We start from the raw sequence: 25,839 nt of genomic DNA on the forward strand, positions 1-25,839 counted from the left end.
TTCTGTTCTTTAAAATCTTCTAGACTTGTTTCACTATCATTCTGAGAGGGTCAGCTATATTCTTTTGATATACTATCATCTACAGCAATATTAAACTCTATCTTTATTAAATGCCTCCCCTTACCCCTACTATATCTGTTCTATCATGCAGAGATAGATGTAGCTCAGAAATATCAGTATTGGGCAATGATTGCTTTAAATCATGGAATGTTTTTTTTAAAAATAAATTTCCCATGGCTGTACATAATCACCAACATGCAACCTGTTTCTTAATGTTCCTTGAAATGGAGCTATCCTTTTTTTTTTCCTGTAACTTAGGTTATTTTAACTATCTATGGAATAGTATAATGAACATGCCCAATAAATAGCAAACTCTTCTCCAAGCCAAGAGCAGCTTGTGATGTTTCCCTGATGAGGTATTCTGTAGGTGTGAAGAATCAGAGCCAAGGTCTGTAACTAACTTTAGGCATACAGCTGAGCCTCTGGCTATAGTCAGCAGAAAGAGGTAACTGCCTTGAAATTTGACATGCTCTTTGAAGGGGTCTAGCTATTGACTATAGAGGGAGCTAAAGCAGCTGCACTCAGCACTTGGGTGCCTTAGCTGCATGTTTGAATATGAATCCATATGCTTATAGGCTTTGACAAGAATGACGCAAGCATCCCTAAAGTGCTTGTTTTCTATAGGCTTTGACAGGGTTTACTCTATCAGTTTGGATTTTATTATGAAGTTCTCTTGAATTTGATAGTTAAAGCTTTTTTTTTTTTTTTTAAGGAATAAAGAAAAGGGGGGTGGGGATATATCTTTCTGGAGCCTAAGCCTTTGGTAAGGGATGGATTTGTTAGCTGTATTGTATGTGGCTGAGCAGGGCATGTTCCATTGTCTATATTATCTTGCTTCAGCTATGGCTCTTAAATGCGAAAACTGGAATCCCTCTTTGGGATTTGATTTGGCGGGGGGGTTTACTTAATACAGCAAAAATTGTCAAAGCATATGTTGTTCAGAATTACTCTTGATTGCAGTATTCTTGACTGGTGAACTAACTTCACTTTCAGCATCCTTTGGGCCGGATAAACTTGGCTAACTGCACTAATCATCAGATTGAACCTGCCAACAGGGAGTTCTGTGCCCGTCCCAACACTTTTGAACTAATAACTGTCCGACCTCAGAGGGAGGATGACAGAGAGACTCTTGTCAGCCAATGCAGAGACACACTCTGTGTTACAAAGTGAGTGGATAAAATCATGAAGGTTGTGGGATGTGTGTGGGAGGGGTGTTTTGCCTCAAGCGATAGTTTTAATAACATAGGAGCTTTACAACTTCAACATGCCAATGCAAAGCTCATTTAAATGCTAAGACTTTGGGATGACACTTGAACTGTTTGGTTCACTTTTAGTCCTTTTTTGTCTTACTGTCCCGTTTCAGTCTTCTGAGGACAAAGAACTCAACTTTTTCAGAAGTGGAAATGCCAGGTAGCTTGGTAGCAGGATTGTGGAATATTTGACTTATTTTTTTCCCCTGCTATGTGGGCTTCCATGGATGATCAGCTTGACATTTTTCAGAATAACTAAGTAGAGGCGGAGAAAGACATGTCTAATCCATTGGATTCTTTGCCTTTTAGGAACTGGCTGTCTGCTGATACTAAAGAAGAGCGTAGCCTTTGGATGCAAAAGCTCAACCAAGTCCTTGTTGACCTTCGCATGTGGCAGCCTGATGCCTGCTACAAACCTATTGGAAAGCTTTAAACTCTGGAAGAGAAATACGAAGAAAATATGTATGCAAAAACCTGCAAGAACTACACAAAAAAAGAACTTAAATGAAAACGTGAGAAGTCCTCTGGGTCACTTATGCTTTAAATTTGAGAGAGTATTTAACATTATACAGGACTATGTTATGCAGTATTTTTATTTCACTTTAAGAATTTTAAAACTTTTTTACTTCCTAGCTTTTGAGTATGGTAGGAAGCAATTAGCTGTTTCTAAATGTGCTAAATATTTATGTAACTCCTTTTTGAAGTCTTTTTTAGCTGAGTACGTTCTCTTCTTTAAACAACTAAATTATTGCAGGAAATCACACTTCAGGGCAGGAAGGGGGGGGGCAAGCTAGTGAAAAAACAAGCTTACTAGATAACTCAGCTCCCTGAAAAAAACAATAGCTCAGAGTTCTCTAACAAGGATGGTGCTGAAGCACAAGATTTAATACTGGAGGATTTGTCGGGGTTTTTTTTGTAATGATCAGGCATAGAAGTTACTAGTAAATCTCATTCTGCAACATGCAATATAGGTATTTCTCGCTTGCACCGTGTACTTGTGGTCAGAACAAAAGACATGCACAATATATTCATACTTCTTTTGCAATTTCTCATAAAAACTGGTATGGATAAGCGCATGGCATGTATAATGTGGTTTACAGGTGTGGAATTATGTATGAAGTATATTGCACTTTGATAGAAATGAAAGGTCTTGAATATTTTTGTTAGGACTGCTATAAAAAAAAACAAACAGAAAAAAACTAGGTTTAGGCTTATATATGTCAGTATTTCCTAGGACTCATGGTTTGTACAAGCTAGAATTCGCCTCCATTTGAGAACCAGGAATAGGTTGTAAAAGTGCCTTTTTTTTTTTCTTTTTAAAGACACTACAAAGCTGCTATGTACCAACTAATACTCCGCTGGCCAAAAGTATGGGTCTTCCTTCCCCTTATAGACATGTCCATAAATGCAGATAAAAACAGTACTTCAGACCCATCATTAAAATGGCAAAACTTCTCAGTTAAAACTTGCAATTTTCACAGCTTTTCACTGGGCTTAGTGAAATACTATCTCATTACTTCACTATTGTGAATGCAATAGTGGAATACTTAAATGCTTTTGCTGTTATATATTCACACTTGAAACACTAAATTCTGTTAGCTTATACTGTTTTCATCCTGCCACTTTTGTACATGCTTTTAAATCTAGTTTTCTTTTTCTGATGTCTTTAAATATTTCCAAACTATGTATTGAGATTTATTTTATTCATTTAAAATAAAGAATAAGACACCTTCTGCTTTTTTCGTAATGTCATCTATGCATTTGAGATACTAAATTGTAGGCTGAAGAAGAAAAGCTGAACTCCACACAATGTTTTAGAAAGGATTCTATTCAGTATGCATATCCCAAAATACAACTTGATTTGGGAAGATAATGTGATGCCTCGGGGGTAGCTAGCACCAAATTTTGTAGTGGGAGGCCCGATTGTCCATGGGCAGTTACCATGAACTGCTTGGAACATAGGTGAACGTAGAAGCTGCCAGACACCAACAGTTCGTCAAGTATGAAGAGGAGAGATGGTTCTTTTTTTCTTCTCATAGAGACACTGCAGCAGAGTAGCAATACAACATGGACAGTGGAAGAGCAAATTTCATCTGCAGATACACAGTAGGCTGTCTACTTAAACTTCCAAGTGGATGTTAACAAAAATCATTAAATATAAAACTATGAGATGAGTCCATAGAAAGATGTTAAGAATGGAACTGGATATATCTAAGGGAATGATGTATTTTTATTTAGGCTAACTGGGCTATTATCCATTGTAGAATCTCCTGTGTTTGTTCATCACCCAAGGTGAAAAATTATCCTCATTGAGGAAAGGTGTAAAGTGTAACAGGTGATGTAAGTTAGAAAAGCTGACCTGGATGGTGAGTTCTAGGCTAACTCTCCCCCAAAAAAGACCTTGGTAGACCATTCCTTCTAGAAATCTTTACTGCTATAAAGTTTGAATTTCATGGAACTATACCTAGCTTTCCAAGAGAAACTTTTTTTTCCTGTTTATTTCTCTCTTCCCCGTGCATTTGTCACCTTCAACCAATCTAAGCACCAGGAGACAGTTAAACTAATGGAATAGACTAGGATTCACAGTCGGTTACTGCTTTAGACTAAGTAAGCTTTTTCAGCAGCATTTCTTTAAATATAGGACATTTATTTTTAGTGGTACTGCTAAGTGATTGATGGTTGGGGGTGCAGATCTTCAGCTGGTTTTTGCATTCTTTGAAATAATAGAGAGAGACAGTGGTTGTAAAAGCTGACGGCTTAACAGGCCCAAAATTCATCTTTATTTGCAAATGGTTGCTGCATTAGTTACAAATCAAGTTTCTGCATACAGCCTAATTCTGAACTGCAGAGCTTGCCTCTGAGGCGTGAGGACATACGGTTCGGCTAGCGCTCCTTCAGCCAGTGGCAAGCCCATTTCATGAAGTCCCTCAGAGACCCCGTATCACACACGGAGCAATTATACTGGGCAAATCTGAGAGCTTTGCTTTGGGATTCAGCTGTGGGGGTTTCAGGTCGTCTTTGGGAAGATGCTGTTCTAATTTTATAAGAAAGCTTTTTTTTTTCCCCCCCATTGTTCAGAAATTCAAGATGTTCACTAATAAGAAAGTCTATAAATGGAAAATGCTTTGCTCTGGGCAATGAAGCTTATTTTAGCTGAGGAAGTTTCAGTTTTACTAGCTTGTAGAACTCCTAATTGGTGTTATTAAATCCCAACCTCAAATGAAATACAATAATTTGCAATGAGATTGCCTGAAAATTTGGCTTCTAAACACATACTGTTCCCTTCCCCCTTTTAATTGGCACATTTCTGTATTTTGGTGTAGAGGAAATTATCTGATATTCTGTAATTATTGTCTGTGCTGTACTTGGTCCGTAGTAAAACCACGTGGATGCACTTGTTTCTGTCCTTGTGTTGTTTTTAATGAAAGATAGGAAGCCTGAATAGGTAATAAAAAATAGTTAGAAGGTGTTCTACCCTGGCCAGTGTGCATCAAATGTTATGCTGTTTGGTGGAGAGAATTTGTACAGGAAGCAGGTAGATTTCCTTTTCCTTCTAATGCTAAACAGTCTTCCTCAGGCATGCCTCTGTGGAGTTGAAATGGTTTCTTGGGAGACTGGATATTTTGGTAACATCTAAATGCCTTGAATGAATTGGGGCCTTATTAGTAAGTATCATTCAATTAAGGAATGTATTCCCTTTTGGTTTCCTAAAGTAGGTGACTGGAATATTTACTTGAATGTTAGCAGTTGTCCCAAAGGAATTTCTGTCTTAATAAAAGATGCGGCATTGACTGTACTCTGAAAAAAAAAAGGAAAGGATCTAGGATGTCAATAATATGTGCTTCAATCAAAAGAGCGTTAGCCAAGTCATCCTCTGCCTATTCAAAATACTGAGCGGATGCATCTTCTACAGCCGTGGCCATTGTGCTAAGGTCCATACGCAGAGCCAGGCCATCTCCTTTAGTTTGGACCGCAGCCTAAGAGCTGGCTCATGGGTGACGCAGCCTTACGCAAGGGGTGTGTTCAGAACAAAGAGCGGGGTGAGTCTACCTTGGACGGGTTTTAGTCATGTCATGTTAACACTTTCTGTTTACCAGATTTTTTTCCATCTGTAATTAATGCCATTTTATGCTGTCCGATCCCTTCATCCACCAGTAAGGTTGCGAGTAGGGTAGAGCTGTCTCTAATTTTTTAATATTTATTTATTCTGCTAAGAGCACTGGATAAGCTGATGAAAAAACTACTAGTAATTCTCAGCCTTCAAGTCTGTGTATGAGGTAGAGCAGGCCAGGGCTGCCCAGTACCTTCAGTGATTCCCTAGGTTGTGCCTGTAAAAGATACGGGACTGGGTATATCATACTTGTTAGGAAGCAAAAGAGCAAAGAAGTATTAAAGGTTGAAAAAGCAACCTGTTCTAAACACACGAAGGGTTGTCAAGTTACTACCTTGTCAATGGGGGGAAGAGAACCTGTGCTCAGTCAGCCTGCACTGATGCTGCCTGGCAAATCAAAATTCTAGCGCCTTGTTATTCCTGGCACATTTTAATAAGCAAATAGCAGCTAAATAATGTATTGACAGTCAGGGCAATTACATACACACAATTTATAGCAACATAACAAGTTTGGGGTTCCCCCCCCGGCCCCTTTTGGGATCAAATTAACCGTTGAAACACTACAAATGGAAAGCCCAGAAATAATGTTCTGCAGGGAAAAAAAAAATGAGGTAGGGCTAGGAGTTCACTATATACGGAAAAAAATCATACAGATTTTCAAACCAGTAGAATAAATGGTCTAGCTGGCAGGTACCCTTTGATTTTTATTTTTGTAGCTCCACAGAAAAAGCATAGCCTACTTGTGCAGGTGAGATACAAACTGAAAAGAATGCTGTTGTGTTATGTCCACTGCTACTGGCTCTGATAACTTGCCCTCCCCCTTTTTTTGTGTGTGTCTTTAATCATCTTGTTTCGCGGAATGCACTGGGAAGCATCACCGTAAACCACGTGAGGGCTCCAGCAGTTTGGAAGTCAGTGTCCACCTTGATCTTTGAATATAGCTTCAATCTGGTCGTTGAATGGATTCTCCTTTCCAAGCACTTGAGGCCATTCATGTAGCGCCTTCTGCCAGGTAATGCTTGTTCCAAGGGCTGCAGCAATCTGCAAACAGCACAAATACTATCAATTTCTTGTGCCTCTGTAACGTGGTTGTTTCATGCCAGCATTTAGGAGACCCCACCGTAAAGAAGACTCCCCTGTATAGCCTTGTGATGGACCGTAACCTCTAACGAAAGAAAATACCCCATTCCAGCTGCTTGAACAGGGGAAAATCCTTCTGAACAGTAAAAATAAGGAGAGGACCATACATCTGCACCTCCCTGACCAGTCATTCGGTCTAATGATGTGGTGGTCTCCAACCACTTTCTGATGCCTGTGACGCCTGGTCCATAAACTATTCAAAAGCCCTAGAGTCTGATTTTATCCCCGCCCCCCCCCAAACATTTTGAAAGTATTTCAAAAGCACTGCTTGGATAAAATGCATAAAACTCTTGCAAGTCCAAAGGAATTCATGCTCCTAAATGCCTCTGATACTTCTAATACGTATTCTCTCTGCTATCCTGTAAGGAAACCACGGGTGTTGAGGAAAAAGAGGCCCAATTATATCTAGGTTCAAAACTACCCAGCTCTGATGCTCTAAGTGTGCACCTGCTGCTGGTTGTCTTCAGAGCGTTTTTCCATGAGACCTGCAGAAGCGGTAAAATAGCTTTTCTCCTCAATATCAGAACCGCTCCAGCTTTCATACAGGTTTTTGCCCCAGAAGTTATGCACCGAAGAGAAATTGTATCTGCTGTATTGCCAGGGTGAAAATCATCAAGGGTAGCAGCAAAGGGAAGAGAGAACAGCCTGATTCTCCTTTAACCAAGTTTTCACACCCTGCTAACACTTTTTTTTAAAAATTCTGACCTACAATTATATTTTGCTTATATAGTAACTTTACTTTCAACCCTAAAACTCACTCTGACGTTGATTGTAATTATGAGGTTTAAATAGGGGTAACAAAGCCTTTTTTGGGGGGGCCAAGATGGGTGTACAGAATAAAACTATTTGAATACTGTTGTTTCGGAGTTTGGGAACAGACTGGAGCCTTTGAGGAATTTTTGTGTGCTTCTTTTTAAATCCTGTGCTTTCGAGAGAAGCTGTAATGATGGGCTGGGAGACAAAAACCTTCTTTTATTCAGAGCTCATGTACAAAAAGACACATTTGTGGGGTGGAAGCTCTTAGACTCTGGTCACTCAAGGTCTCGTTAAGCTAATGGAGGAATTGGGGCAGGGGAGAGGGATAGGGAAGATTGTGAGATAGGGTGTTTTCTCCTGGTCCCAATATCTAATGTGACCAAACATGGTCATTCTGGGACACCCTATGGCTGCCAGGGCTGAGACCCATTTCTGTCAGAGTGGCCCATTCTGGCATGGTAGTCTCCAAACATCCGTCACAAGTCTCTAAGCCTTCCATATTTTTTTTAGCAGGGTGGGTTGGTTGGTTGGTTGGTTTAAAAAACCCTGCTGTCTTTGCATGGTGCACCCTCTGCGAAGGTATCACTGGAGGTATGCTCTATAGTGTTCAGACTACTGCTGACTGCAATTTAAGGCATATGTGCTTAGACTGCCCTAAATTATGTAGGTCCTGCTCAGACATCATTTCATGTGGTCCTGATGATTTTGATAATTTACTCTGGATGAGTAGTGTGGCACAGAGAAGGGTTCATGATTCTAGAAATCACTTTTCTTATAGGTCTTTTTTAAATTCCAAAGCTCTTGTGCTTTGACACCTGCTACAATTCATATGTTTTTTGCAATCAATTTTTTGTGAAGACGACAACCCCTAAGCAATTTTTTTAAAGAAAATATTACCCATTCTTCATAGAGCTCTGGGTGACTGCGACTGGGAGGTGGTTGTGTTATTTCAGCAGCATCTGGCTATCTGTTTTCTCCTTCTGCACCAAACTGGCGATGGGCATGCTTCTCAGCAAAGTGTAAATACCCAACTCATCTGGTATGCGTCACTTCAGCTTTTTTTCTTTTTTTCTGGCTGGAATGTCCTTTGCTATGACTTAAGGAAAAAAAGGGAGAAGCTAATCACGCTCAAGCTGTGCTTTCCTGCCTGTACATAATCATTAAGAATCTTCCAAGTGTCTCAGGTTCCAGTTTGTGATGCTCAGGGCTTTCGCGTTCTCCCTGGTAACTTCATAAAAGCAAGAAATGAAGATGTTTATGCAGGATCCCGTTGAAATGCATGGCCCTGTCATCCAAACGAAGCAATCAGCTGTTCTAGAGAGAAGGGATGTCCTTGAAGCCATCTGGCATTCACAAGGATTTGCAGTGAAATTTTGTAGTAAGGAAGAGATTCTGAAGAGAATCCCTAGGCTCCCTCTGTAGTCAATGGGAAGAGAAGGTCAGATTTCTTCCAAGGACTACTGAGCCAGACTTTGGGGAACGGTGTCTCACAGACAGCTCTAGAGGGAACTTAGGAGGACTGAGTGATGCACTTTGCTTTTAGGTGTCAAAAGTAAATGGTGTGAATTTCCTCCATCTATGGCCTGAGCTGGGTGTTTTGGAAAAAAACCTCATGGAGCCCAATTTTAGCTTTGAAACTTAAGAGGAATGCAGTTATGCCAAGAATGAGTGTTTTGTTTGCAGCCTTCTGTTTTGCAACTTAATAAAAACATGCAGGAAACCCCCTTCCCCCCCTCGCCCCCCCAGGAAATTTGCAGTAAGGGCCTGACTAAACAAACGAGCACTTCGTGTTTATCCCTTCTTTCAAGGGTTTTTAAATACAAAATACTGCCTGGAGTGGGGACTATGGGGGCTAGTTTCTCCTGCCTGAGTGTCCTAACCTAGTCTTTTTCCAATGCATGAAAAAACAGAATAGGTCTAATGGGACAGGAGGAGTGTTGCCTTTTTTTCTTATTTTCTTTCCATCTCCTTGCAACGATAAGTACGCAAGCCTCAGTTAGGAAGGTTCAGTTCCCTCCCACATCCCTCCTGCATGGCTGGACTACTGGATATACATGCTGACACCTGCTTCTGCCATGTTTGTACCAGCAGATTATTTTTTTTAATTAAAGAGACAGCAGATAAATGGTAGGTGAAATCCAGGGGCTGATGTCAGACACCGGCTTATCCTGCCCACTGCCGTATCATAACTATATAACTGCCGTGACTAAGGATCGCGGTACACTTCCACCTCACCCTTGACAGACAGGGGCACTGCAGTTCTTGTATCCCAAACTCCAAAGTCTCTCCGCATCTGAAGGCAAGAGCTAAAATGTTTATGCTTTCTTTGAAGTGCTGCTCAACTCAAAAATTTGTGAATATTTGTCAAGTGCTTTGAGATCTTCAGAGAGAAAATACAGTAGAAATGCCCAGGCTAGGTCTTATCTGTTGTATTTATTTGTCAAGCTGTACGTGAGATGTGGGGAATAGCTGCAGAGATTGAAGTAAAAGCCCCCATTCATTTGACAAGCTGCATGGCATCAATCCTCTCCATCTAGGCAGCTCTATATGGTATGAAAGCTGTACCTGGCCAGAGGCATTCACATTGGTAGAAAGTAAAACTTTAAATAGAAGTACGAGGAGTGAGTGAATTGTTTATCATCTCTCTCAAGCGTACTCTTAAATATCACTCTCTGCTTACACTTCCCCTTCTTTTTATTAAGAGAGCCACTCTTTCGGAGCAGAGTGCTACATCTCAGTCCAAATAGTGGTATGTTGATAACAGACTTCTGTATACTAGCAGGAAAAGAAAAATGGATTTAAAGCAGTGGATGTTTGGATAAGGCTAATTAATAAATCCTAGAAGGGCAATAACTCACCTGAAGTGAGGCATATCTACAGCTGGCACCTTGACTGTAAGCGAAAATGTACCTATAAAAGCATTAACGTCATTCTAACAGCAGGAGGGGGAGATCATAACCACTGCAGGATGCCAGGTTCAGAGAGAGTGAAATATGGCAGCGCTTGGCTGGATCCTGCAGCTTGGCACTCCAGGGGCTGCGTGTAGGTTTGCAGCTGCCCTTCAGTGCCCTTTTGTAATTTTCTTTTGGCTTAGGCAGGATACCTTTAAGATAAATACTTGCTGCCTTCAACTCTGTGCTACCTTCCAGCTGCTGGTGGGATATGGGATGGGGGAAGAGCCTGGACGAAAAGCTTGGCTCCCATGGTGGCTTGTTGCTGGAGGTTATAAGAAGCCTCAGGCCAGCCTCAGGGTAAGACATAAAAATAACGCAAAGACCTTTTCTCCTTCACTCCAGGCTCTTCGTATTGCACAGTTTGCCCAGATGGCAGGGTTGGGAATGGGGTTCATTTCATCACTGTTTTCACTTTCATTTCATTTGCCAAGTTTTCTCTAATTGCTTCCTTGCAAAAGGCCTGCAGCAAAAAACCCAGACACACTTTCACCACGTCCCCAGGCTGTGAGCTCATACTTTCATGCAGCTATCTCCTGGTACCATGTGGTAGCCAAGCAGGAATTTCTGCTATGAAGGAGTCCCTCTTCGAACAGGTGGCTCTTTTGACTTGGCAAGGCTAAGCAAGCCACTGTATTGCTCCAGCTGACCAGCACGGGTATAAAAGATAGCAACTAAAGCACGTATTTTGCCTTTGGACTTCCCCCTGCAGGTGTCCCCTAGCTGAACTGACAGCACAGTCAATGGGAAAGCTGCCGAAATGTTGGAATCCATCAGTGCTTGCAACGTACGCCCATTGAAGTGCTTCTCCATGGACTGCTCTTTCCCAGCATGCAAGACATCATTGCATCGGGTTATTTGGTGATGGTGGTGTGGGAATGAATATATGCAGGGTGTTAGCTCACATCATAAAACCGGTCCATAAATTCACCTCGTGCTTTTGAGCAGGTGGAGCTGCCAAATGGCACTGCTGGTGGCTGGGTGGCATGGTGAGGTTCGCTTGCATGGCTCGGTCATGCCAGGATGGAAGAGAGTGCATAGCCGGAAGCATGGAGGAAGGCAGCAGTGCCCTAGACAACAGCTTTCTCCAAACTTCTCTCGCCATGGCACGGAGCTGGTACCATGCACCACAACAACATCACTGAGGAACGTCACTCTTCCTTCTCCCAGCCTCTGCCCAGACCTGCGCCCCTGGGCAGGGCAGGGATGTTGCGAGTGGGGCTGGCTGCTTGGAGGGCATGTTTCCCTCGTAGCAGCAGCTAGTGAGAAACTTCTGGACCCATTGCTAAGCGTATGGGATGGAGAGCAGCCGATGCTGCTGCCGCCGGGCAGAGCCCTCTGGCAGAGAGGGGAAAATCAGCTCTGCTGTTGCTGTCCCTCTCCATCTCGCCCACCTCCTGCAATTTGTCCCCTCGTAATTTAGCCCAGCCTAATTCTTACTCCAAAGAGTCAAGATTGAAAAGCATGGGAAAGAGGAGTGGTCTTTGTTTTCGGGACCTGCCCACCGCCCCGTGTTGGCTTAGTGGCTGGGGGTGACGGCGTTGCGGCTGGCAGGAGAGCCCCAGCCAGGCTGTGCCTGCCGGCGTGAGCCATTGCTGCGACAGGCTGCACGCGGGATTTCAGCTTGCGCGCAGTTTTTCTCAGGGCGGTATGGGGAAGACTGGCTGCTGCTTTGCTTTGTGTATCCGTTTGAAATCTGAAGCTAGCGTATAGAAAACCAATTGGCTTTGCTTGTAGCTGATTGCAGAACATGCTCTCTCCACGCGTTTTACAGAGTCAGAAAAAACTACTTTGAAGTGAATAAGGTGGGAACCAGGCAACCTCACACTAGGTTACTGGACCCGAGCAAGGACTTAGAGTGGAGCAGCTGCTTCTCCTTCCCTCTCATTTGTTTCTGACTGTAAACCTTCCCCTGCCACCCGTTCTTGGAGGCCAAGCAAGCAGAAGAAAAGTTCTTCATAATATGTAGCCGCAGAGCATAAAGCAATTTAAATGTATAGCTTCAAAAAGAAAGCTTTGTTCCAGGCTGTGACAGGGAAACCCGTGGCCGCGGAGGCTGCAGGGCAGGGGCAAGGCTGGAGGGGGCCTCTCGGGTTTTCACAGTGCTGCATCGTTTGCCCTGATCCTGCAAAACTCCCATGGGTGTTGGAGCAGGCAGGTAGCCAGCCTACACGGCAAGGATCTGGTTTTGTGGCTTAAGACCTGTTTGGCCAGGGTACTGGTCAATGAGTGAAAGAAAGCAGCAGAAGACCTTGCAGGAGTTAGAACAGAGTGCAGCCGGCTGAAACGGAGGTGTCTGCTCTGGGGCTAAAGCCATCATCTCTTTTAAAAGAGAAATCCCCCCAAACCTGCATCCCTGCGGCATGCCGACCGGGTGCCTCGGGCAGCAACGGGCACTGGCATCCCGCCTGCTCCCACCCATATCCGGGGGCCGGGTTTTTACCTGGCTGGGGTGGAAGCCATCGACTGGTTCGATCAGCTGCCAGGGCTCACCTCCCATCTTGCGCCACTCCTCAGCCGCTGCAAACAACGTAAGCAGACGGGTTATCACCGGTGAGCACGTAGGCACCCGCCTGGAGATGTACCCCCCTCTTCCTCAAAGCGCCGCCGGTATTTTTAAGCACACAACAGCTCTGCACGAAGATTATGATAATTCATATAAAGTTGTCAGAGCCAATATTGTGTACAATCCCATCTCCTCGGGGCAGTATTTAAGCCTTTATTGTTAATTTTTTTCCTCTGCGATATTTATGCAAGAAAGCGCTTTGAACATAAATGATCGTAAAACAATTCACTTTCCCTCCCAACTAAGATGGATGCTGTAGCAAGTAAAGCTGTAAATTATTTAATACTGATTTAATACTTTTACATTTCCCATTTTAGTTGCATCTTCAGCAGTGCAAAAAAATAGAGAGATAAAGAAAACAGTGCTTTTTAGAGAAAGAGATGGTAACACAATATTCGCATGGGCTGATGTCTGCAGGAATAGACTGTCATTTTCAGTTACTTCTCTTCTGAGTGGTCTTTTTCAACTCCAACAAAATAACCTTTTGAATTACATAAGCATGACATTCAATGCAAATGATGCTGTGCTGTAAGCCCCAGAGCCATTAGAGAAGTAAAAAGCTTTCTCTCTTCAAAAGGGCTGTGGAGTGATCAAACATAGGACTAGTGGATATGGCATTAACAGACTGTAAATTCAATAATTTCTTTTATAATGACAGATCAAGAATTCTTAATAGCATTATGCAGGCATCCTGTCAGTAGGAAAATGTTCTCCATTCAAGCACCACAGTTTTGACCTAGACTCACCACTGTTTGTTGGACCCTAGCTATTGTGTCAAAAAGTGATGTCTGGGTCCCCATACTGACTTTGAATTCACAGAAGGGCGATATTCCTGCTTTGACTATAGAAACCTACTTGAGATGCTTCAGTCAACACCCAAAGTAACCTGTTTCAAGACACAGGGCTTGGAGCTTTGTTTCAAATTTGCAATGTGTGGGGCAAAACACAGATTCACCTTAGATTACACCACGGACCACACATAGAGACGCACAGAGTGAGCTTGCCTAACTCCTTATATATGATGTTATACGTTGAGTATGAGGCTGTGTATTGTGTTTTACTTCGTAAAGGGACTACTGTTCCAGTGCCAGAAATAGCAGAGGAGTAAGATAAGTAAGGTTTATATCAAGATAGGTGAATTTAGACCATTATACTTGACCTCCAAAAATCCTAGAGCAGTTGAACAAATCCCCACCAACTGAGTATATTCAGAGTTTGTCTTAAAAGTGCCTATTACCTTGGCTAGACTAGACTAGAGCTTGCTCCCATCCACATCAAGAAAAAGCCAAAACAAGCAACCCCTATCCCCCTATTTGTTGCACTACTTCTTAAAGGAACCACTAAGCCAAAGGCAACATCTGAGCTCGCATGTCCATCTAAATCTAGAATAAATGCTAGTATACTCAAATTTTACTCCAAGAAAGCTGGGAGCTGCTATGTATATATATGCCCAGGCCAGCCTGAAATCAACGTACTCATCACAGTGTGCAACCACTGCTAAATATTTGATGTCTGGAGAGTTTAGGGGAGGATTTGCGGTTGCTTCAGAAAGAGACCAGAAAAGTAGGTCAGCAGCCTTAGCTGACTTTTGAGCACACTCACGAACTGACAGCTTTCCTGATGGCAAGCTCGAATCGTTGGCTCCAGGGCTGCAGGAAACTTTGCAAAGTGTCTTTCAGAGCTGATGTTTGTATGTGCATGTGTGATTTTGTTTACCTCATTTATTTAACGCGATGTAATCAAGAACAGCAAATTATATTAAGATGTTTCTTTTCATGAAAGCAAATAAATTACCTAAAGTTAGTCATTTAACTTATTAAAGTAATTTGCCTACCCAGGAGGTATTTTGTTCCAAATCCTAATGACTTGTTAAATATTACGTAGCTGAGGCAAAAGCCGCAAAGAGACTTGGACGTCCTAAAACTCTGTGCTACAATATCAAACTTGACAGTGGAGCCCACCTCTCTGAGATAAAGTTTTGGAGAGAAAGACTCCCTCTCCCATCCTCCCTTCTTTACCTCCTCCTTGGTATGGTCGGCATGAGACCCACAACCAGCTTCCTGAATTGGGTCATGTAGGATAAAATAAGTTTGTGAATTTTGATAGGATTTGGCTGCAAAATGAGATTTTTGCAATAATCTTAGGTGCCTCGGCAGCTTCGTGCTTCCAAGGACAGCCAGGCACTGATGGGGAGAGGTGTTAGAGATGTACACTTTGAAGTATTGCCAGGGTGCTTCTGTCCCTTCATGTCTCCAGTTTTAGCTGTCTGCATGCTGGGATTTAAAATATAGTCCCCAGGCAAAATTTTTCAAGAAGGACCAACATGGAACTACCTCTCTATGTGAATATAAAAACAAGGAAATGCAGTCCAGGTTTTTTTCCAATTATTATATACTAATTTTGGTGCGTAAAAATTCAGGCTATCATCGAGGAGGGCCCCCAGGTGGTCAGGGCTGGAGCTCCTGCCCCATGAACGGAGGCTGAGGGATGGGGATGGTCCACCCTGGGGAAGAGCCTACGGGGAGGCGATGAGGATGGGGCCAGTCTCTTCACAGCAGTGCACAGTGGGAGGGGGAGAGACAACAGGCGTAAGTTGAAACATGGGAGGTTCAGGCTGGATACAGGGAAAATGCTGTTTTCCTACCTTCCCATCACTATCTAACTACTTGAATATGTTGCCCACTTCAATCCCTCATCCCATGCTGATCCTTCTTTTAAAAAGAAAGACAGAGTCTGTTTCTCCTTGCGATGGAGCTGAGCTGATGCTGGGTGATGCCTCAAGCTGGACCCACGCACATCTCACGAGGGAAGTGGATCTGAGAGGGATTGAGGGACAGGCATCTGTGCCCAACCCCACAGGGACACTGCCCACTCATGCTCACGCTTACCTAATGTCACTTAAGATCACAGAGGGATGAGTTTTGTAAGCTCCTCAAGTCAAAAGTTACAGTAGTAGGTAGGTGCTTAAGGAAGAGTTAAGAAAGAAGCCAGTTCTTCCTGGGAGAGGTACTTCTACTTTTGAAAACAGTGAGTTAAGAGAGGATGGCTGTGTTATTCAGTCAGGAAAACTGGCTGAGAAAAGTCCTCCTTCCTGAGGCACTGCTCATCCCAGAGGAGGCAATATGAAGCCCCGTCAGTGACGTAGTACACTACAGCTCATGAAGACCACCTTCACCATTGCAGATATGCCATCTCCAGCCTAGATGACCCGCTATAAAAGCAATGATCAAAAATAAAACCAGATCTTATGGATGGGGATAGGTTTGAGGTTTCTTTTTTTCGTCATCAGCCTGAGAAACTGCAGCAGACAAGCAGGAGGCATTTTTAGCAGAGGATCATCTGCTGTCCCTGTCGCCTCACCACCAACACCCCCTGCCGCCCAACTGCAAAAGGCCAGTGTGCTGCGCACCGGGGTTGTGGGTGCTGGCAGCTGGGAGCAGCGGGGAGGTTGTGGTCCCCAGGCTGGTGGTGGGGTCTTGTCTTGGCAGAGGTCCACAGTTACCCCAACCAGGGAAGTCAGGGGATGGCATTAAGGGTCCCCCCTTGGCCCCAGCCCTGCCAGCAGGGTCACCTAGGCTGGCTGGCTGTGCTGCCCTTCTCCCAGTACAGAGCTAAAATATGAGGAGCATATTAGCAGCCCAGCACTTGACTAAATGCTTCGTGAGAAAGACAGGAAACAAGCAACTTACTTTGTCTCAGTGGGAAATCCATGTAGAAAATATCAAAGTTGGCAAAATTCTCAGATCTCGCTATTTCTTTCAGGACATTGGAAAGTTGTAAAGCTCTCTGCAAAAATCAAGCACTTTAATGACGATTCATTGCTACTCATTCTGCTTTGCGTGGATTCAGCTTTTGTCACCGATGCATGGTCAGGAATTTGAAAGCTAATGTTGCCCTTTTAGCTGGAGGAAAGGAGGTGAAATGGGGTTGTTCATCATAATATAGACTTGCAGGAGCACCACCAGCCTTTGGGCTCCCCAGCTCACCATGCAGTATGTCATTGCAGGTTGCACTGAGACCTCAGCTGATGTAATAAGTTTAATGCAGCATATGGTTATTTTACTGGAGACCTCTTTTAGTAGTGTCTCTATGCCTATATAAATATTCCAAATTTCTCGGTTTAGGAGGTCTCTTGATGAGTGGCAGCCCAGTCATTTCCATTCCTCTTAAAGAAAACTGAAACTTTTTGTACAGGAAAAATATTCTTCTTTCCCATTATCCTTCCCGCTACTGTATTTTGGGTGCTAACACTTATCTAGCCAGACCAAATTCTGCTCTTACTTTCAGCAGAGTAAATTACCTCCATTGAGCATCTACCTAACTGATATATCCAGTGTGATTTCTACAGCCGTTAACAGAGATCAGGATCTCCTAAATATTTAAATGGTGCAGTTTGGATAATAACATAGACAATTAGTTTCAGACAGGGGCTCAGAAAGAAGATTAATTCATACCCGGCAGACATATGAATTGTTCATGGACAGAAGTTACATGTACTGTATGTTCTGTATTGTTGTTACAAATATGTAAGCTGCAATCCTGCAAAGATTTAGGAATGTGCTTAATTGCCTTCTCTGAAGTCGAGGGACAGGACATAAAATGAAACACATATGTAAGTCTTGGTGAAATTAAGGCCATATTTTTTGTTTAGTGAATGCAAACATTAATAAAACTATACACAGAGATGACACCTTTGATGATATTTGGTTACTGGCTCTTTTATATGGCTGCAGGGGGGTGCTGGGATTAAAAATCAGCTTGTACCGTAAGGGAGTAAGTGGCTGATATTATGTGGCATTCACTTCTGCAGCCAGATTTTTAGGGTGAGTTTTAAGACATATCTGTTCTGTCTGTTCCCATTCCTGCACTGAGCCTGGGTGCTCCTTGGCTACACCATCTGGTGATTAAGTCCACAGAAATGTGTCTGAGGAAGATTAGCACAAATCCCAAATGAAGACAGGGTAAGGCTCTTGCTCTCAGGGCCTGCCCTCACTGCCAGTGAAATCTATGCAGTTGGCTTTTCATACTCACAGCTTCTTGATTCACAAGCTTTTTCTTTCTTATCAGGTACGTTTTCTCCTTAAAGACCATGAACCCGAACAGTTTTGTCTCAGGGAGATCGCATCCCTTGAGAATAAATTGGGGCAGCTGAGAGGTTTGAAAGGGAATACATTTACAAATCTCCTAACTTAACCATGCTGCCTCCCAGAACCTGAGAGGTGTTTGAAAGAATGGGTACAGACGTTTCCACATCCTCTCCCCACCTTCGGAAGAAAAAAGTGTGCTGATGTCTCGCCTTTGAGATATGAGGCTTATATCCTCAGACACAGGGACAAACTGGAAGCGTGTCTGTGCAAGAGGGTAGTCCAGTTGCAGCCTCCTCGAGACTTACCTCTGAGGTCAGGTTCCTGAGGGTCTCGTTGGGGGTCAGCCAGCCGCTGCAGGGGCTCACCTGGGCAGGCATGGGAAGCGGGGCTTTAGCAGCGGGCCAAGAGGAAGGGGGGCTCGTAAGCTACAGCCAGAGACCTTACCTGGAGGCAGTCGAGGAAAGAATAAAGTTGACTGTACGTGACGTCCCTGTTCAGCTGCCCTGCAAAGCACAGAGAGGGAAACTTCATCTGCCTGATGGCCAAATGTAACTTCATTTTGCAGGTCTGTGCATTCCCATGCATTAGACCCCTCAGTGGGGAGAGGCACCCCGGGAGCCCCAACCTCCCCCCCAGGTTACCCTCCCACCGCCAGAGCAGGGGTGCAACAGAGGTGGCACTGATGCATCCTTCCCACTAAGGCACCCATGTCCCCATAGCATGCAAAGCTGCTTTCTCTTCTCCCGCATCCCTCTCTGGCCTTTCATGGGTGATTCGCCTCGCACGCGGGGTTAGTCATCACAGCCTGCACTAATCTCCGAAGTGCGTGACTGATATTTTATTCATTAACGTGTCTCTCACCCTCCAAACAAATGCAGGGGTTGCAAAGCTGAAGGGAAGATTGAAGGTGCCTGTATACACTCTGAGTTTTGCATTTACCTTGGAGAGGTTAGCCTTAAAAGGGAGGAACAATTTTGCTGTCACGGAGGGAAGTGGATATGCTTGTGTGGGTGAGCAAATTCAAGCACCAAGTCAAACACCCAGCTGACATTCCCTAAAATTCACTGCACTATGCAATAGCCTGGCTTGTTGAGAAAGTTACCCATTTTCTCAACTTTTTTGCTTCTTCGGTAGCTACAACCGAGATGGAAATTAAATGGCTACTCAGTTCTCTGAGTTTGTAGCGCACTGATCATCCCCTCAGGCTTCGTTATTTTTGCAGTGCTGAAATATGCAATTTTTCGTGTTGTTTTGGCAACTGCAAAGTATGATCTCTCCCAAGTGAAACAGGCTCCTCAGGTTGCTTTGCAGCAGCTCCCTGATATAGATGTGATTCCTGCCTATGTTACAGCTGCCCATCACCCAGCAGCAGTATCAGCTGCCCAGGGAGCAAAAGATGGGGAGCTCAAAGATCTAGTGTCACTCCCAGATATTGGGGAATGTCCCAGACCCATGTAGCCTGAAAGCATCGGGCCCTGGGATGGGCTGTCAGGGGGAACAGGAATTCGGCAGAAAGCCAGACCGACGTCTGGTCGTGCCTGACTGGCAGCCAAGTGGGGAAACCTGCTCGCAACCCGTCGGAGGATCTGCCAGAAGTGATCTCTTGCCGCAAAATGTGTTGCTTAGGATTAATTGGGTCCCTCCCTCAGCCCCTCTGAAAAATTTCCAACTGGTCCTATAGCTAATCACTCCTGATTTGGCTTGTGCCAAAAAATGCTACATGTTGTCTCTGATAATTAGATATCCAGTAGAGGAACCATCCCTGTGATAAACATGCACTCAAGGAAACAAATGTGTTTATGTGACTAAAAATCAATTATCACAGGCTCCCCCTGCCCTGAAAGGAACAAGATTTTTCTTTTATTTTTCTTTTTTCTGTTTTCATTGGTACTAGTATAGTGCTTATTAGAGAAAAATGTGACAAGGTATCAGGAATAGAAATGGAAACCTCAGACTTCCTGAGAAGAAGCAAGCACTTTTGAGGGATAAAACAACCCATAGTAGATAACGCAGAAGCTGTGGGGCCACTGGCAATGATTGGGGAACCTTGGGGAAACCATGGCACAGAGTCTGCTGAAAGCTCTAGTACCCTGTGGTTGCCAAAATCACCTGAAGATGTAATCTACCATTTTAATGATGTGATTTAGCTTCTCTCTCTCTTTGCTGATGAGAACTAAGATGACAACAACTTCCCACTTGCTCAGAGGCAAAAGAGACTCCTTTACCCAAACACAAATAAGAACATGCTTTTGGTCTAAAATTTGGCAGCAGAATGTCCACAATGGTTCCTTGTACACACTCTTGACTGGAGAACAAGAGACTTACTTCAGCTGTTTGCATAAAAACTTTCTTTGCTACCTGCATAAAGTATTTCACATTCCTTATCCCCTGCGGGGTGGTATGAACTTGTAGAGAAGGGGTTCTGCAACCAGCTTCCAAGCTTTCCCACCCCACAGCCTCCCACATCCCCAGGGAAATGTTTCCACACTGACCCCAGAGGCACAGCTGTCGGACTAGCCAAGGATGGACATCACACATCATTGCATATGAATGCAGCCCCCTGTGATGACGTTTCTCCTTGCTGCTTGGCACAGGATGAAGGCAAGGAGCAAGTGGTCTGTTAACGGTCAGACGTACGGTTTCATGCACACTCGGAGATGACAGGCTCCCAAAGGCAGCCTCCAAATCTCTCAAAACACTGCCCCAAAGCACCTTACGGCAACTGCACTCTGAGGGAACGCCCCAAAACATGCCTGCACATGGTGTGAGGTTTCAATCGTCACACCTGTAGGTAGCGTAGGAAGTGGCAGGCAGAAAATTTATTTCTCTAATATCTAACCAGTCTTTCGCAAACCCTTGACTTTTAATCTTCTGTCCTGGTCCACATCCAGTTTTACCAAGACATCCACCAGTCAGTGAGTGGAGGTGTTCACCAAGTGTCCAGCTCCACCTGTAACAACAACCAGGATGAAGTGCAGGCAGGCCGGCCACAATTTTGGGCCAAGGCTGAGGCAGAACAGCTTGCTTCCACATCCACAGCATGTGTTGAGCCTGGATTGTAGCTGAGTGGGTCCTGCTGGTGGGGGAACCAGGCAGGATAGGGGTCTGCCCTCTAGCTGCCCTGTCCTGCACTGGGGCTAGTAAGCTGACTCTCCTACTTCTACTGCGGAGCCAATATCTGTCTCATATTTCTCAGATCTCCTCCACTCTGTCAGGTTTGCTCAAAATTGTCAATAGATTCATAAATTATTGAGGGAGAGAAGGCAACACAAGCAGGCAGATAACCAGGAGGAACCCCACAACATCTCATATTTACCTAGAGGATGGTATCTGTCATGCAGGTTATCCCAGAGAAAGCGGCCATCTACCAAGCCCGTTAAAATCACGTGGCTGCCATTTGGAAGACTGGAGTCCAGGTATCGCAGAGCTTGCACCACGTTGGAGAGCATTTCTTTGGGTGTAGTCATGTGAGCCAGCGTGTCACGGTTCCTGCAGAAGAAGAGGATGCCAACAGGACATTGTGTCAGGTAATACTGTGCCCCCCAAAAGGCACCTGAAACAGTGGAATTTTCTTCTTTGCTGTTCTTCCACATTAAGTTAGCTAAATAAGACCTTATAAAAATGATGCTATATGTGCTTTAGTCTCTCATTGTTATTGCCTAAATCAGAAGTGCTATAGAAATCTTCCTCAGTGTAACCCTTCTCCCTGCTAAAAACAGACAGACGCACCCCTTTTTTATAGAGTGGCCTCCTGTTGTGGGTTAACCCCGGTGGGTAGCTAAGCATCACACAGCCTCTCGCTTGCTTCCCCCCCACCCCCAGTGAGACGGGGGAAGAGGAAAGGAAAAGTAAAAGCAAGAAAACTTGGGGATCAAGATAAAAAAGTTATTGTTCAATAAGTGAAGGAGAAGTAGAAGAAGAGAGAAAGCAAGCAAAAGAAGTGATGCAAAGGCAATCACTCATCAACTCCCATGGGCGGACTGATGCCCAGCCAGTTCCTGAGCAAAAGATGGCTAATCCCCCTAAAATCCCCTCCTCTCCTTTTTTATTGCTGAGCATGACGTTACATGGCATGGACTATCGTTTCAGTCAGTTTGGGTCATCTGCCTGGTTTTGTCCCCTCCCAACCTCTTGTGCACTCCCAATTTATACACTGGGGAGGCAAACTGAGAAACAGAGAAGGCCCCTACGCTGTGCAAGCAGTGCTCAGCAACAGCTGAAAAAGTGTGTTATTGTTTTGGTCAAAAATCATGCACCATCGCGTGATAGCACAGCACCATAGGAGCTGCTATGAAGAAAATTAACTCTGTCCTAGCCAGGCCCAGCACATCTCCGTAAAGAAAAAAGCCTTAGCTCTCCTGCTGGTTTTATTCCATAGTTTGCGGATGAGTTAGTCTTTATTTACAGTGCAGAGAGGCAAATCAGAGCCATGAAGCAGACTATGACCACATTGGTTTCCTGTGGTGTTAAAAATCCGTGTAAAACTACTCCAGTAACCCTGGCGCCTCGCTCTTTGTAGCTGTTGCAGAGCATCTTAAGCCACTTGATATACACCCAGAAACTTGCCGAGCTGTAGTCCTTACTACTTCTGGTGACTGCAAAGACACTGATCTTGGTGTACTTATCAAACTCCAGTCTGCGACTGACATTTGACTGATCTAATTTCTACCTCAAGTTTCAGCAGAAAAAGGATCCGTTGCCCTAAGGGGATGCAGGGTGCTGCTGCAACATGGTTAAGAGCCTCCATGGTTCAGCTCTGAACCGGGGGAAATTATGCTGCTCCACACACACAGCTTCAGGGTGTGGGATGCCTTACAGATGGGTGAAAGAAGGGCATGGGTTGCTGCATGTAGCTTACATTCCACACGCTCTTTGATTATGCCAGGTAGAAATATCTAAGGTAGCTTTGTCTCTCATGTGTCCTACACCTCTTACTACAGCTCTGCAGGAGGGCAGGAGACCAGCGAGGGGTCTGGACAAACATGAGAGACTGGAAGGAGGAGGAGGAGGCTGGAGGGAGGAGGTATTTAAGATAAAAAAGTCCTCAGAAATGTTCATTAGGGTACGGGAGCTGTGTCAGTGTCGCACATGGACTGAACGCCCACGTTTTGTGGCTCACTGGCAGGCCTGAACCTCTTCAAGCCAGAGTCCCATGCTCAGGTTTATCCTTCCCCTCTTGAATTTAGCTGTAAATGCCGCGGGGAGGGGGGGCGGAAATCCTGAAGTTGAAATAAATTTCAACTTATATAAGAAAAGCAAACAAGCAAAACCACCCCAGGCTGCCTAGAGAACACTGCTCTAGTTATGTTACTAAAACAACCACTTTATTACAGAAAAAGCGTTCACCTGCTCTCCCCCTGAGAGCTATCGCCACATTCTCATGGTGTACGTGTCCGTAACAGGGGCTATGAGCCAGCAGGTGAACACATCCCCGAGGAGACTGTCCCATCCCAGCAAGAGAGGATCCATGGGTCTCTGGCATGGGGGAGACCCCAGCTCTGCGAGGCCCCGCTCTGGCAATGCCTGGGAGGCAGAGCAGGATCAGCTCTGGGTAAAAGCCTCTCATTGTCTGGAGATGTCTCATTGCCCTCTCTCAGAGCAAAGAGTCAGTGGGATGGAAAGAAGGATGCCACTGCATGCTTCCACAAACCCCATGCAGCTCCAGGGTGGCCTGGGCCCCCTTGGGGCACATGGAACAGAGCATGTAAATCCATAAGTTGCCTTTTTTGAATTTGGAAAGACAATAAGGACATGCATTTACAACATGAGCTCTTAAAAGAGCCCCCAGAAATAGCAGCAAGGGCACCACAGCTGGGATTTGGAGCACATCAACATGTGCGGCCGTGCATGGCATGGACCGTGCACCTTGGGAAGCAGGCTCTCATGACAGTTTTGGTCCTGCCTTGGTGGCGCAGCTCAGCTGGACCAAGGCTTTCAGAGAGAAAGCCTCAACACCTGCTGAGGAGCTAATCTCGTTGCTCAAGAAGAAAGACAGGGGATGTCCTTCCAAGTAGTGCATAAGGTTGCACTAACGTCCATCCTTACTCTTTTAATATTTTCTCCTCATGGGCTTGTAGGGAAGCGACCAGCTTAGCAGCCAGGAGGCTCCATCCAGGTCCTTTACCTGGGAAAGTCCTTTAATCTCTTTCATGACTTCCCAGGGGTAAGAGAAGGGCAAACCTGACGCTTGCAGTGCTGAGCGAGCTGCTGGGGAATCAGGTAGGATTTCTTGTCAGTGAACACCATAGAAGCAGGAGCTTTCAAAAGCATTGTTGTTCTGTCTCGAGGCATTAGAAATGTTTGTGCTCGGGGGTGGGGAGGGCTATGCGCTGAGTCTCATGTGGGAGAACTGCGTTCCCTAGCAAGGATTTGGGATTCTTCAATGGGCTGCATTTTGCACACAAAATAATAATTAGATGAGTTCCCTGGACCCAGAAATTTATCTTAATGCAGTATGTGCTGCTGAAGCGTTTGAGACTTTCTGGTTAGGGAGAACTGAAAAACAGCATTAAGATTCAGGCTTATCCTCGTGACAGCCACCCAAGCAAGGTACTTTTGAGATAAGACAGTGGTTTTGCCCTTAAATTACTTCATTTCGCCTACAGGTGTTGCAGCACTTGATTTCAAAATACTGCTCTGATGTAAGGCCTCTACCGCAAGTAAACACGTCAGTGTGAGCCAAAATTAATGTGACATCCATAACTCCACTTTCTCTTGTCATTCTCCGCTGAATTCATGCAGACATTTCAGTGCATTTCTTCACGTTTCCTTTCCGTGCCAGGCTATGAAATTAAAACCAACTGAGAAGCAAGCCATCCTGTAGGCTTGTTCATTTTGGGCTCTGCCATAAGGACTTCAAGGTGCCTGGGTGAGCACCAGGGACTGTTGTGGTACCCTCACACGGTCCCCCTGGGAGGCAGCAGCCAGTGATAGCCTCTGCCCACCTGGGACCTCTGGAAGCTGATGTTGGCCACGATTCATGGTGTCAGAGCATAGCAAGCGGATGTTAATGTTAGGTTTCTTGCTGCATTGGATTTGGGTATTTTAGGGAGCTCTCCCTGCCCCTCTACAATACACAAATACTCAGTAATATCCTTGGACGTGCACACAGCTCCTGGGTGTCCTAACACCACGGGTACCCTACCTGTGCACACATATAACACAGAGGGACCAGACAGCCTCGTGCAATCTGTGCGAAGCTTTTCCAGCTCTCCTCTGCCACAGAGACCTCTTCCAGTCCCTTATAACAGGGTCTGGCACAGTCCAAACACAGCTCTCCACCCTCCTGCACACGGTTTGTGGGCCTGGCTTGCCATGTCCTGCAGGGCAGCAGTTCCCCTGTCCCCATGACCCCAACCCAAATAAATATCCCCCTAGCCAATGTTTCGGCCATATGTCTGCTTTCCAGCCACGTGCTGTTACATGCCCGGGGTTTGGGCCACTGGCATACAGGGCCAGCTGGTGAGCAAGCACACCACATGCACACGCTCACACATGCCACATGCACGTACATGCAGAGCTGGATCCACAGTGCAGGAGTTCAGCTCCAGCTCGCTGCAGAGGGGTGGTATGCCCGAGACACAAGGGCTAGAGGTGTTGCATGCTCACATACTATTTTTAGGGTCGGAGGGGTGCAGCAGCGCTTTGGTGACGGTGGCCTTACAATAAGGGAGCGTTATGCTCTCGCTGGTGCCGGTGCTGCTTTGTACAAGTTCCCTTCCCGGTGGCTGCCTGCTCACCCCGCTTTGCTGCTGTCACCTTTCTGTTCGTTGCAGATGCCGTAACGGCAAAGCTGGGAAAGAGAGGCTGGAGAAATGGTGCCTTACCCCAAACACAACTAATACGTGCAATAATTGTACAGCATTTGAGACTGCTGGTGCTCATTATTTTCTTGTCTAAATTTTTTTTGTTCCAGGTC

At 44.9% G+C, this 25,839-nt stretch overlaps 2 protein-coding genes across 2 annotated transcripts in view; one reads left to right on the plus strand and one right to left on the minus strand.

Moving 5' to 3' along the window:
- ANLN (anillin, actin binding protein) overlaps positions 1-2,075 on the plus strand; it is a 28,785-nt gene extending 26,710 nt beyond the window's left edge. The window contains exons 23-24 of the mRNA XM_050892674.1: positions 1,054-1,226; positions 1,620-2,075. Coding sequence (XP_050748631.1) covers positions 1,054-1,226; positions 1,620-1,743 — 297 coding nt within the window. The 3' untranslated portion in view covers positions 1,744-2,075. The remainder of the gene's footprint in view (positions 1-1,053; positions 1,227-1,619) is intronic.
- A 4,068-nt stretch (positions 2,076-6,143) lies between these two features.
- The window catches only part of AOAH (acyloxyacyl hydrolase), an 86,435-nt gene continuing 66,739 nt past the window's right edge, over positions 6,144-25,839 (minus strand). The window contains exons 17-22 of the mRNA XM_050891947.1: positions 21,238-21,410; positions 18,366-18,424; positions 18,227-18,286; positions 16,524-16,620; positions 12,712-12,788; positions 6,144-6,462 (exon numbers count right to left, since the gene is read on the minus strand). Of these exons, the coding sequence (XP_050747904.1) occupies positions 6,334-6,462; positions 12,712-12,788; positions 16,524-16,620; positions 18,227-18,286; positions 18,366-18,424; positions 21,238-21,410 (595 nt within the window). The 3' untranslated portion in view covers positions 6,144-6,333. The remainder of the gene's footprint in view (positions 6,463-12,711; positions 12,789-16,523; positions 16,621-18,226; positions 18,287-18,365; positions 18,425-21,237; positions 21,411-25,839) is intronic.

Source organism: Gymnogyps californianus, chromosome 2 (genome assembly GCF_018139145.2).
Source record: "Gymnogyps californianus isolate 813 chromosome 2, ASM1813914v2, whole genome shotgun sequence".
Classification (NCBI taxonomy): Eukaryota; Metazoa; Chordata; class Aves; order Accipitriformes; family Cathartidae; genus Gymnogyps; species Gymnogyps californianus.